Source organism: Ovis aries, chromosome 26 (assembly GCF_016772045.2).
Source record: "Ovis aries strain OAR_USU_Benz2616 breed Rambouillet chromosome 26, ARS-UI_Ramb_v3.0, whole genome shotgun sequence".
Classification (NCBI taxonomy): Eukaryota; Metazoa; Chordata; class Mammalia; order Artiodactyla; family Bovidae; genus Ovis; species Ovis aries.
The window spans coordinates 18,400,580-18,414,410 of NC_056079.1; the positions used below are offsets into that span (position 1 = coordinate 18,400,580).

Consider the following 13,831-nt stretch of genomic DNA (forward strand, 5'->3'; position numbering starts at 1 on the left):
ACTGAGATAGCTTCGTCTGAGGAGGACAGTGTCACGGTGAACCAGAAAACATGGCCACTGATCTTTTCCCCATCTTCTAATCTTACCTGGAGCCCTGGGCTCTCAGGTACTGAGGGGGAATCTGGCCAGTATGACAGGGACAGCCTTTTCATCTTGTTAAGGCTTGTGATGTTAGGTGCTACTTAATTCATACTGTTGAATTGAATAGTTAGGAATATCACTTAACCAAAATTAAGTGTCCAGCTTTCGTTTAGAATCAATCATCCCATCATAATTGCTGTTACATGTTGCTTCTGCTTGCTTTCAATTTAGGTCATCTACTACATGGGCGAAACATGGATTTTGGACTATTTCTTGGGTAAGTAAAAAAAAAAAAAATGTGGTATGTCTCAATCCCTAAGAGTAGGTAGTATTACATTGATGAAAAAGTTAAGTACCAAGTCGTTCCCAGACTATGACCAGAAAGGAAGACCCTAGATTCTTTAGTTTTGAGACCAGATTAAGCATGCTCCTATTCAGCTGAGAGTAAAAGAATAGCATTCTATTTCATGTGTCCTCTTTACCTTCCTGAAAAAAAATATGACAGTGCTTTGTAATTGGAGACCTAAATATTATCTGGGATTTGCTATTTATAGGCTGTGTCATGTTGGGGGAGTTACTTAACTTCTCTGATGGAAAATGGAAGATAAAACTTACCTATATTGGAAAATCCTTGTGAATATTGATCATTGGGGATTAGGTCAATAAGGCACCTGTTATAATATCTGACCAGGCTTCCCTGGTGGCTCAGATAGTAAAGAATTCACCTGCAGTGTGAGAGACCTGGGTTCAATCCCTGGATTGGGAAGATCCACTGGAAGAGGGCATGGCAACCCACTCCAGTATTCTTGCCTGGAGAATTCTCCTGGACAGAGGAGCCTGGCGGGCTACAGTCCATGGGGTTGCAAAGAGTTGGATACGACTGCGCGACAAAGCACAGTACACAGCACAGCGTAATGCCTGACCATCGTCATCATACTCATCCTTATTGTCACTGCTATTAAATGTCACTGAAATTTGTCTTTTGTAGGTGGAATATAAATAATGATACTTGGGTCATAACTGAGGAACTAAAACCTTTAACAGTGAATTTGGACTTCCAAAGGAACAATAAAACTGTCTTCAAGGCAACAACCTTTGCTGGCTACGTGGGCATGTTAACAGGATTCAGACCAGTAAGGAATCTGTTGTTACCAGATTTTACAGGTAGCTTTGTATGAATGCTGATCTTCTCAGGTGGCTCAGATGGTAAAGCGTCTGCCTACAATGCCTACCATGTGGGAGACCCGGGTTCAATCCCTGGGTTGGGAAGATCTCCTGGAGAAGGAAGTGGCAACCCACTCCAGTATCCTTGCCTGGAAAACCCCATGGATGGTGGAACCTGGTAGGCTACAGTCCACGGGTTCCAAAGAGTTGGACATGACTGAGCGACTTCACTTCTGTGTGAATGATGGAGTCTAAGGAAATGAAAACCTGAAAAGAATATGAAGCCCCAGTTCGTCCCATCGTACTTCTTGTTACCTTTCGCTCATAAGGTAGAGAAGAGTAGGAGGAAGTGAAGATTTCTGAGCCTTTTCTGGAGATAAAGCCCATGGTAGGTCTCTAGGGCTGTGAGTGTAAACCCTGGAATCTGGCCATGGCTCTGGCCCTCAGGCACGTTAGTCATTAAGTCCTTGCACTTGAATTTCCTTGTTGGAAAAGTGTGGCAAATAACATCCATCTACTTATCTCACACACTGGATGTGAAAAACGCTTTGAACTTCTACAAGTAGTATCATGCCTTGACTTTGTTTCCTCTCCCCCCACACCCCAAAGTCCCCAGTCCAGGCCCTGATATAACAGTTTACAAGAGAGCACAGTGAGAGGGCCTTAAACAGGCTGCTGGGGGTTTCTGACCTCACTGCTTTGCTTTCTTTCCAGGGACGGTTTAGTGTTACGCTCAATGACCGCTTCAGTATAGATGGTGGTTTTATGGGTAAGTAGAGAGCTCTTAAATGAAATGAGAATTTCATAGCTGTTTTAAGAACAGCTAGGCTGTGCTTTCTGATTAATAGTTTAATCTCTTCTAGGTCCTGTGACACTGTGTGTGTTTTATCTCTTCCAGGTGTCATGGAATGGATTTTGGGAAAGAAAGATGCCCAGTGGATAGGGTTTATCCTTAGATCAGTTCTAGAAAATAGCACAAGGTAATCTGTTTGGTTGCTTTATTATCAGATTTTTTATTTTTAAAATTTTTCCTTGAGGTATAATTGACATATTAGTATAAGAAGCGTACTACAAAATGTTTCGGTATTTGTATATATAGCATAATGATCACAGTAAGTCTAGTTAACATCTGTCACCACACAGTTACGATTTTTTTCCTTGTGATGAGAAATTTTAAGATTTCTTTACTATGAAACTTTCAAATATTCAGTACAGTATTATTAACTATAGTCACTATGATATACATGACATCCACAAGACTTATTTTATAACTGGAATTTTGTACCTTTCGACCCCCTTCACCCATTTTACCCACCTCTCACCACCCTGCCCCCACCTCTGTCAGCCACCAGTTTGTGCTCTGTACCTGTGAATTTTTTTATTTTTTGTTTGTAGATTCTAAGTGTGATCACATGGTATTTGTCTTATTTATTTAATTTAGCAAAATGCTCTCAAGACCCCTCCATGTTGTCACAAGTGGCAAGATTTCATGCTTTTTTATGGTTAAATAGTATTCTATTGTATATATACTGCGTTTTCTTTATCCATTCATCCTTCCTTAGGTTGTTTCCATAACTTGGCCTATTGTAAATGATGCTGCAGTTAATGTGGGGGTGCGAATATCTTTTTGAGTTAGTGTTTTCATGTCCTCAGATCATTACTTAGAAGTGGGATTGCTGGGTCGTGTGGTAATTTTAGTTTTTCGAGGAACCTTCAATACTGGTGGTTCCATAGTGACTGCACCAATTTACATTCCACCAAATGCCCCAGGGTTCCCTTTTCTCCACATCTTGGCCAATACTTCTCTCTTGTCTTTTTGATAATAGCCAGTCTGACAGGTGTGAGATGGTCCTTATCATTGCTTTGGTTTGCATTTCCCACCTTCTCATGCACCTGTTAGCCACCTGTATCTCATCTGTGGAAAAATGTCTGTTCAGACCCTCTGTCCACTTTTTAATCAGATTGTCTGTTTTTTGCTATTGAGTTGTATCAGTTCTATATGTATTTTGGATGTTAAATCCTTATCAGATCTATGATTTACAGATATTTTATCCAGTTCAGTAGGTTGACTTTTCATTTTGTTGAAGGTTTTATTTGTTGTTTAGAAGTTTTTTAGTTTGACATTGTCTTATTTGTTTGTCTTTGTTACCTTTGTCTCAGTGTCAGATCTAAAACTTATGGCCAAGTCGAGTCAAGGAGCGTATTACCTGTTTTTCTTTAAGCGTTTTACAATTTCAGGTCTCAGGGTTAAATCTTGGATGCGCTTTGATTTTTGCTTATGGTGTGAGGTAGTGGTTTGGTTTCATCCTTTTGCATGTAGCTGTCCAGTTTCCCAAACAGCATCTTTTGAAGAGATTGTTCTTCCCCAGTGTATATTCTTGGTTCCTTTTTCATAAATTATGGGCTGTTTATTCTCCTTCACTGATCAACGTGTTTTTATGCCAGCAGCATGGTTTTGATTACTGTAGCTTTGTAATACGGTTTGAAATACAGATGTTCTTCTTTTTCAAGATTGCTTTGGCTATTCATGGCCTTTGTTATTCCGTACAGATTTTAGGATTGTTTGTTCTATTTCTGTGAAAAATGCCTTTAGAATTTAATAGAGGTTGCAGTGAATCTGTGTAGATTTCTTTGGGGTAGTATGGACATTTTAACATTGATTCTTCCAATCCATGACCATGGAATATCTTTATTTGTGTCTTCTTCTTTCATCGGTGTCTTATAGTTTTCAGTGTACAGGTCTTTCACCTCTTTGGTTAAATTTATTCCCATGTATTTTATTCTTTTGGATGTGATTGTAAATGGGACTATTTTCTTAATTTCTCTTTCTGATGTTACTAGTGTATGGAACCACAACTGATAGTTGTATACTGATTTCATGTCCTGAAACTTTACTGAATTTATTATTCCTGAATTTTTTTTTTCATGGAGAGTCTTTATTATAGTATTATGTCATCTGCAAATAGTGACAATTTCACTTCTTCCTTTCTGATTTGGATACCGTTTATTTCTTTTTCTTGCCTTATTATTCTGGCCAATACTGCCAATACTATATTGAATAAAATTGGTGAGAGTGGACAAGTTTGTCTTGTTCCTAATCTTAGAGGAAAAACTTTTTTAACTTTTCACTATTGAGTATGTTAACGGTGGGCTTCTTATATGGCCTTTAATTATGTTAAGGTGTGTTCCCTCTGCACACACTTTTTTGAGATGTTGAATTTTGTCAAATGCATCTGTTAAGATCATATTTCATCTTTCATTTTTTTAATTCTTTAATTGGAATTGCTTTATAGTGTGTTGTTTTCTGCCATATGACAATGTAGTTCAGCCTTAATTATACATATATCATCTCCCTCTTGAACCTCCCTCTCCTCCCCCCACCTAAGTCATCAGAGAGCACCACACTGGGCTCGCTGTTATACCGCAGCTTCTCACCAGCTTCTGCTTTACAGGTGGTAGTGTGTACATGTTGATGCTGTTTCTGCATCTGTCCCACTTTCTCATTCCCTCACTGTGTCCACAGGTTCATTCTCGGTGTCTGTGTCTCCCTTCCCTCCCTGCAGATGGGTTCATCAGTGCCATCTTTCTAGATTCCACATATATGTGTTACTATACAGTATTTGTTTTTCTCTTTCTGACCTACTTCACTGTGTATAACAGGCTCTAGGTTCATCCACTTCACTATAACTGACTCATTCTTTTTTATGGCTGAATAATATTCCATTGTATATATGTACCACAACTTCTTCATCCATTCATCTGTCCTTCATTGTTTAATGGGTGTATGAAATTGATTAGTTTGTGGATGTTGAAACCATCTTTGCATCATGGTACATGAACCTTTTAAAGTAGTTTCTTTTAAATTACTAATATTAAAATACTACTGAGCTGTATCTTCCATTGAGAAACTATTTCAGAATTTCTTAGGTGAACCTTTGACACTAACATGGAATTCTGCATGTTTGTGTGTGTGTGTGTTTATAGCAAGAAAATTACTTATTTAAAACGTGCTAGGGATGGTGTATCTGTGAAGGGCATCTGTGAAGTTTTCTTGGTATGCAAACAATCCCCCACCCATACTTTGAAAATCCATTTCCATTTTTGATAGCTCTGATTTTCAAGTAATAAAATAATTTATATTATTTTCCCTAGTTCTGTTGTTGAGTGATAGGTATATAGACTGTAAGGGTAGATGATGATCGTTTCATTTGTCCTTCACGTTTGAGGGAACATTTCAGATCTGTTTCACTGTGAGGAGCGAGGGACTAGATCTCACTGTTTCACTATGAGGAGCTTCACTGTGAGGAACAAGGGACTGTTTCTCCCTGAGCCATTGTTCACTATTCTTTTTAGAAAAACATGTTCCTCAGATGTCTTCCCTTAAGTTTCCACAGCTAAAAGTTTCCATTTCAGGTTAACTAAAAGTGTTTCCTTTGTTCTAAATGTTTCTTTATAGTTATGAAGAAGCCAAGAATATATTGACCAACACCAAGATATTGGCCCCAGCATACTTTATCGTGGGAGGCAACCAGTCTGGGGAGGGTTGTGTGATTACACGAGACAGAAAACAGTCTCTGGATGTATATGAGTAAGTACATTTGCTCAAGCAAAACAGAAACTAAGGCAGAGACAGACACATGCATGGGTTTAAGGTGTGAAGCCTAAGAGAAATCTCTCTCTTTGTATCTAGACTCGACCCCAAGCAGGGTAGATGGTATGTGGTACAAACAAATTATGACCGATGGAAAAATCCCTTCTTCCTTGATGATCGCAGAACACCTGCCAAGATGTGTCTGAACCGGACAACCCAAGAGGTACATTCCCAGTGTCATATAGAGAGAGAAACGGTGACTACTAAAGATTATCTCCATTCTAACATTTTTCATTGGCCTTTAAAAAATTTACAAACCTCCTAACAGTCATTGTCTCTGGACAGTTTCCACTGAGTTTTTAACATAAAGAGCAAAATTTCGCCGTACTTTTCCCTTGTTAATGGTGGACACCACTCTGTGGAGTTGAATGTCAGGAATTCAAGAAGGGAGGGAGAGAAAGAAAGCAAGCATGCTATATTAGAATCATCACCTAAACAGTGACCCGAGGGAAATTCTTTTATGGGGGTTAGGGGAGGCTGATTGAAGAATATCTTGGTCTAATGACCCATTTGTGTGGATAAAGCTGCCAACATCTGCATTTAATGTACTAAAAGGAACTATTTTTGTGTTTTAGAATATCTCATTTGCAACCATATATGATGTCTTGTCAACAAAACCTGTCCTCAACAAGGTATCTTTTTTTTAATATATGTACATATGTGTGTGTGTGTATATATATTCTTTTGATTTTAGGAAAAGAATTTGATCCCATGTTTTATCTTTCCCCTTTGTCTTGGATCAGTCAGAGCTAGAATTCCAAGTCATGTTCAGTTTAAGGCTACTTTTTAAAATGTTTTTGTGTGACCAAAACTGTAACTCTTGGGGTGTGACAAAGAAGTTGGTCACTGCAGCTTGATCTCCAGTTTGGTCAGAGAACTATTTCCAGCTTTACTTACATGGCATTTGGATTGAATTTAGCATGTTATTAGTGACTTCTCCGTCCATGAGGAGTTGAATGCTGTATGCTGCAACACCTAATGCTAGACAAAAGGAAGTCTGAAGTCTTTTTTCAGACAGCTTTCTTAGTGGATTAGATTTTTTTCTTAAACGTTATTATAGCCTTTCCCCTACTCTTTAGCTAAAATATGCAAAAGTCTTCTGATCATCCAGTTTGCTAATAGCCCCCCTCTTGCGTGTTTCTGATTCCTCTAATTTTTCCCATTTGTTCCTTGCCTTCTTTTGCTGAACCCTAAGATCAGTGTGCCTCCGTGAGAACCTGGCTCCTAAGGGAAGCTTTCCCTCTGCCCACTGACCCCAACGTCTCATTTTGCCCATGCCATCTTTGCTTGAGTTCACAGTTGGGTTACTTACAGATTCTTGTGTGAGTTGGGTGTGTACCTTCTAACCTGCATGTCTGTATAGTTTCCCTAACTGCTTGAGAAATGCTTCCAGGATAAGGAAAGCCAAAGCTACGCTCTTTATTCTCCACAGTACACCACTGGTCTTTGCAAAGTATGCATTGAGGAGCGTTAAGTGAGCCTTAAAGCATTGTTTGTGAAGCAGTATACAGCACAGAATTAAGACCTTGTAAAGAACTGAACATTCTCTGCCACACCTGTTTAAGACATGGTAATGGTTCTACTGAAGTCAGTTGTTTTCATTATTATTGACTTATTATGTGGACCTTTTGTTTTGTGTCTTTACACACACACACACGCACACAATCCACTATGGGAAGCCTGGCGTGCTGCAGTCCATGGGGTCACAAACATTTCGGACACAACTCAGCAACTGGGCAACAACAAATTTAATGTTAAAAAACTTCATAACCAGTTCCATAAAAAATGCTAATACAAGTAGGGTCATCTTAGAACTGAAAACATGCTTAAAGTAAAAGTTGACTTTTCTTTCAGCTGACGGTATACACAGTCTTGATAGATGTTACCAAAGGTCAATTTGAGACGTACCTGCGGGACTGCCCAGACCCCTGCATAGGATGGTGAGCACACACCTGGCCTACAGGATGCACCCTCTATGACATCGGGATGGGAGCTCACGTGGGGCTGAGTGGAGTGGTGTCCGATCTCCTTCCAGAGACTCAGGGCAGTTTCTCTTTGAGGTGTGAGCTTGTCCTGCTGAGTATGTTTATAGTTCACAGGCTGTTTTTGTCATAGTGTAGGTGATTGCTATGTAACAGATAACTTCTTTCAGTGAAGTACAGCAGTCATCCAGAGTTTACTGTGATTCATTTTGGTCTGACATTTGGGGGCGGGGATAGGCAACTAAAACTGTGGTGGGACCCTCCATGGAATAAAGCCAAGATTCTCAGGAGCACTGAACCCTGTACCTCTATGTGAGTCAGTTAAACAGCCCCTATTACTTAGTTTTTCACTTTTATCTACGTATTTGTGGTATGTTTTTGTCTTTTCCTCCTGGCTCTAACTACTATTAAAGTCAATACACCATTGTCTCTGCTGTGACAGCTGTGTATTTCACTAGCTTTGATGGGATGGGCATGAGACAGGCATTCAGCTGTACGTTCCTCTTCATGGACATCACCTTGATTCTGAATAGAAGGTGGCACTAGTAGTAAAGAACCCACCTGCCAATGCAGGAGACATTGAGATGCGGGTTCAATCACTGGGCTAGGGAGGTCCCCTGAAGGAGGGCATGGCAACCCATTCCAGTATTCCTGCCTGGAGAATCCCATGGACAGAGGAGCCTGGCAGGTTATGGTCCATAGCGTCACAAAGAGTCAGACACAACCTAAGAGACTTAGTTAGCATGCACAAGTAGTACCTTTTGGGGTTCTTGAAGTAACCAGTATGCAAGGCAGCCTTTTATACTCAGAATTGAGGTGTTTCCTTTCTCATAATTAGCCTCCAGCTAACCCCAGAAAGTTATTAAATTTCAAAAACAGTCCCAGGTTCTGTGAATCAACAGTAAATAAGCAGGTCAAAGACAAATGGAAAATAGGAGATAATAGTTACTTAACTCTTCGTAAGTGTAATTGAATACATTTTTTGTTTGTCCTTGTGTTCACTATGTATATTTTTAAATGTAAATTCCTAAAAATGTTTTACAGAAATCAATCTATTTATAAGTGCTAATAGAACTTGTTAACCTTTCATATTTTCATAATCAATTCTGAAATGTATGCCAGCTGGGCAAGACTGTAGCCACTTCATTTCTGTATAATGTCAGCTGTCTTCATGACATTCAGTAGTCCCTGGAAGAAGTATCAGTCAGCAGTCATGTACACTGATTCAGTGTATATGTACGTGTCGGTTTGAGGGTGGCAGCTATGGAGAAATCCAAGCTGAGTATATTTAACATTATAGGGTTATGTAAGTGGGTTACTGAACTTATGACTAAGTGATCACAGTCTTACATGACTCAATGTAATTCAGTGGTTATCAACTTAGTGTGTAGGTGTCCAAAGGCAGCTTCCCCCAACACAGGAGGTGCTTCCACCACACTGCAGTGATGAAGCAAGGAGAATTACAAGAGGTTGTGTGTTAAAAACAGGATTTGATTTTTAAAGATCCTCTGTAATTTACACATTTCATAATTTTTTAAATAGAAACTGTCATGAATTTTTCATGAAGTCCCATGTCCCCTGCAGTTTACCTCAGCGTGTCTTAAGACAATGTCATTTTCTCTGTGTGCCACGACCTGAGGAAACAGGAAAGCAGCATCACAGAGCTCTGGATGGAAACCCGGAGGCCTGGCTCTGGCTCTGGATCACCCAGTGGTGTGGCCTGGGGCAAGCCACCACGCCTTTCTGCCCGCTCTGACCTGCCCTGTCAGGTGAGGGTTTAAACCCAGTTTTCCCCCAAGGTTTCTTCTAGCTTTATGAATCCACACTTAAACTGCATCTCACGTTAGCAGGCAGTTAGGGAGCAGTTGATATCCAGGTGCTGCTGGAAATGTCAGAACTGTTGTAGTTTTCTTTATTCACACACATAAGTGGATGAATCTAATCAAACATTTTCTTAATAAATAGTTCAAAATAATGATGACACTCAATTTGCAAGAAGCAAATTAACGTGCATTGTTAAAAGCAATTATGGCAGTAGCTCAGATGCCTCCAAACAGCCTGTCGGTTGCAAATAGTTATACACAGATAACACCTGGATAACATGTATATCTTACACACAGGCGATAAATATGTTTTGAAAACATGTAACTCCTAAGTTCAATATCAACACTATATCAATCTCAGGAAAACATAGTTAATTCAAGTTACGCCCTACAGTAGCCCACTGGGCTAAATAATTCCAGCTCCCACATATAGATAAGATATGAAATGGGGTTGACAGCATTATTTCAAAGTATTAATGATGAGAGAGAGGAATTCTAACAAGTCAAGTCCAAGACCATGTATGCCCAGGTGTTTGTGGGCTAAGTGCAACCTCACTGCTTGCAGGATCAAGGACCTTGATGCTCATACCAGTTTCTGTTTTTCATGTACTCAAGCTACAGCAGACCATATCACCAAATGGAGTGAGTAACACTCTTCGTTTCAGTTACTGAGAATAAGTATTTCATTGTATAACTAACACTTAGTCACTGGCTCGCCCTGACATTATCAGTACAAAATTAAGTTTATTGTCTGAACTACAGAAAATAGATTATATATTTTTTCCTGTTAACTTACAGTTGCTACATGGAATGAGTAAAATTGTCACTGCTGTTTGCCTTTAAGGATACTGACTTCTTCTTATATATGTAATAGTTTCAGTATTGAAACTACTGCCTATGAGAGTTGGCAATAACTCTGACTGCCAGTGAGTGATGATGTCATGTAGGGGAAGAGGTGCCCCTGGGCATTATGAGACTCAGGTTCTAGTCTTCGCTCTGCCACTTACTTTCCCTGTATTTAAAATAGGAAGAAATCAAGGCCCGATGGAAGCTCTTTGATATTTGCCACATTTTTAGGGCAACCACAGACCAAGGAATGAGGTTTGGCTGTTTTATAACCAAAAGAATAAGGGAATCTATAACAAATCCGTAAGTACTGAACAAGACTGTCATCTTGGAAACCAGTAAAAATTTCTATTTTTCAAATCATTTCCATGTAGAAAATCTGCCATGGCCAAAGCAGTCTGATATGGAATATATTTTTCTACCATCTCCTTAAAACTCTCAATATGCCAGGATTTTTTTAATTGTAGGTGGACAACCACCTATTTCCTTTCCTTTTTTTAAATCATAGAACTGATAGACTATCCAGCTAGATCCTAGATTTCAACAGTTGAATTGAAGTGCTTTTAATTTTTTTTTTAAACTCAGCTAATTAGTGATAAATTTGCCATTAAAAACAGAAGAGCTAATAAATTTTCAGATGATTTATAATAATTTTAACCAAAGAAATTATCCTTTGTTGTATTATTCTGTGTAAAATACAATGAAATAAAATTTAAAACCAACTGCAGCTTTCCTAAGGTAGTCAGAAAACAGAAGTGTATGTTTGACTAAACTATTTTTCATAATTTTATTTTTGACAGTTCCATTAATTTATAGTTACTTTTTCCCTCTTAAACACATTTAAAATTTGTAGCACTGTGAACAACAGATTTTAAAGAGTTAATATTTTAAAAGTTCAGCTTAAAAAACTAGGTGCAATTTTTTATCCTGACATTAACAACAAATTTATTTAGGGAGAATGTTTTCTCTTTTCATGTTCTGCTTTAGATATGGCCACAAGATTTAATAGTAATTTTAAAATTTTATTAATAAGGTTATATAACCCAGATATAACCTTAATAAAATAAGACAAAATTAATAAAATAGGACAGAATTTGGTCCACTGGAGAAGGGAATGGCAAACCATGTCAGTATTCCTGCCTTGAGAACCCCATGAACAATATGAAAAGGCAAAATGATAGGATACTGAAAGAGGAACTCCCCAGGTCAGTAGGTGCCCAATATGCTACTGGAGATCAGTGGAGAATTAACTCCAGAAAGAATGAAGGGATGGAGCCAAAGCAAAAACAATACCCACTTGTGGATGTGACTGGTGATAGAAGCAAGGTCCGATGCTGTAAAGAGCAATACTGCATAGGAACCTGGAATGTCAGGTCCATGAATCAAGGCAAATTGGAAATGGTCAAACAGGAGATGGGGGGAGTGAACATCGACATTCTAAGAATCAGAGAACTAAAATGGACTGGAATGGGTGAACTCAGATGACCATTATATCTACTACTGTGGGAAGGAATCTCTTAGAAGAAATAGAGTAGCCATAATGGTCAACAAAAGAGTCTGAAATGCAGTACTTGGATGCAATCTCAAAAACGACAGAATGATCTCTGTTCATTTCCAAGGCAACCCATTCAGTATCACAGTAATCCAAGCCTATGTCCCAACCAGTAACGCTGAAGAAGCTCAAGTTGAACGGTTCTATGAAGACCTACAAGACCTTTTAGAACTAGCACCCCAAAAAGATGTCCTTTTCATTATAGAGGACTGGAATGCACAAGTAGGAAGTCAAGAAACACCTGGAGTAACAGGCAAATTTGGCCTTGGAGTGCAGAATGAAGCAGGGCAAAGGTTAATAAGTAATAAGAGTTTTGCCAAGAGAACGCACTGGTCACAGAAAACACCCTCTTCCAACAACACAAGGAAAGACTCTACACATGGACATCACCAGATAGTCAACACCAAAATCAGATTGATTATATTCTTTGCAGCCAAAGATGGAGCAGCTCCATACAGCCAGCAAAAACAAGACCAGGAGCTGACTGTGGCTCAGATCATGAACTCCTTATTGCCAAATTCAGACTGAAATTGAAGAAAGTAGGGAAGACCACTAGACCATTCAGGTATGACCTAAATCAAATCCCTTATGATTATACAGTGGCAGTGAGAAATAAATTTAAGGGACTAGATCTGACAGTGCCTGATGAACTATGGACGGAGGTTTGTGACATTGTACAGGAGACAGGGGTCAAGACCATCCCCACGGAAAAGAAATGCAAAAAAGCAAAATGGCTGTCTGGGGAGGCCTTACAAATAGCTGTGAAAAGAAGAGAGGCGAAAAGCAAAGGAGAAAAGGAAAGATATAAGCATCTGAATGCAGAATTCCAAAATATAGCAAGAAGAGATAAGAAAGCATTCCTCAGCGATCAATGCAAAGAAATAGAGGAAAACAACAGACTAGGAAAGACTAGAGATCTCTTCAAGAAAACTAGAGATACCAAGGGAACATTTCATGCAAAGATGGGCTCGATCAAGGACAGAAATGGTATGGACCTAATAGAAGCAAAAGATATTAAGAAGAGGTGGCAAGAATACACAGAACTGTACAAAAAAGAGCTTCACGACCCAGATAATCACAATGGTGTGATCACTCACCTAGAGCCAGACATCCTGGAATGTGAAGTCAAGTGGGCCTTAGAAAGCATCACTACGAACAAAGCTAGAGGAGGTGATGGAATTCCAGTTGAGCTGTTTCAAATCCTGTAAGATGATATTGTGAAAGTGCTGCACTCAATATGCCTGCAACTTTGGAAAACTCAGCAGTGGCCACAGGACTGGAAAAGGTCAGTTTTCATTCCAATCCCACAGAAAGGCAATGCCAAAGAATGCTCAAACTACCGCAGAGTTGCACTCATCTCGCACGCTAGCAAAGTAATGCTCAAAATTCTCCAAGCCAGGCTTCAGCAATACGTGAACCGTGAACTTCCAGATGTTCAAGCTGGTTTTAGAAAAGGCAGAGGAACCAGAGATCAAATTGCTAACATCTGCTGGATCCTCGAAAAAGCAAGAAGAGTTCCAGAAAAACATCTATTTCTGTTTTATTGACTATGCCAAAGCCTTTGACTGTGTGGATCACAGTAAACTGTGGAAGATTCTGAACGAGATGGGAATACCAGACCACCTGACCTGCCTCTTGAGAAATCTGTATGCAGGTCAGGAAGCAACAGTTAGAACTGGACATGGAACAACAGACTGGTTCCAAATAGGAAGAGGAGTACGTCAAGGCTGTA

At 39.3% G+C, this 13,831-nt stretch overlaps 1 protein-coding gene across 2 annotated transcripts in view; it reads left to right on the forward strand.

Moving 5' to 3' along the window:
* The window catches only part of ASAH1 (N-acylsphingosine amidohydrolase 1), a 28,597-nt gene extending 20,290 nt beyond the window's left edge, over positions 1-8,307 (forward strand). For both annotated transcript variants that reach the window (XM_027962739.2, XM_060407014.1), the window contains exons 7-14: positions 313-358; positions 1,070-1,214; positions 1,960-2,014; positions 2,144-2,225; positions 5,702-5,833; positions 5,936-6,059; positions 6,472-6,528; positions 7,751-8,307. In XM_027962739.2, the coding sequence (XP_027818540.2) occupies positions 313-358; positions 1,070-1,214; positions 1,960-2,014; positions 2,144-2,225; positions 5,702-5,833; positions 5,936-6,059; positions 6,472-6,528; positions 7,751-7,840 (731 nt within the window). In that variant the 3' untranslated portion in view covers positions 7,841-8,307. The remainder of the gene's footprint in view (positions 1-312; positions 359-1,069; positions 1,215-1,959; positions 2,015-2,143; positions 2,226-5,701; positions 5,834-5,935; positions 6,060-6,471; positions 6,529-7,750) is intronic.
* The last annotated feature ends 5,524 nt before the right edge of the window (positions 8,308-13,831 follow it).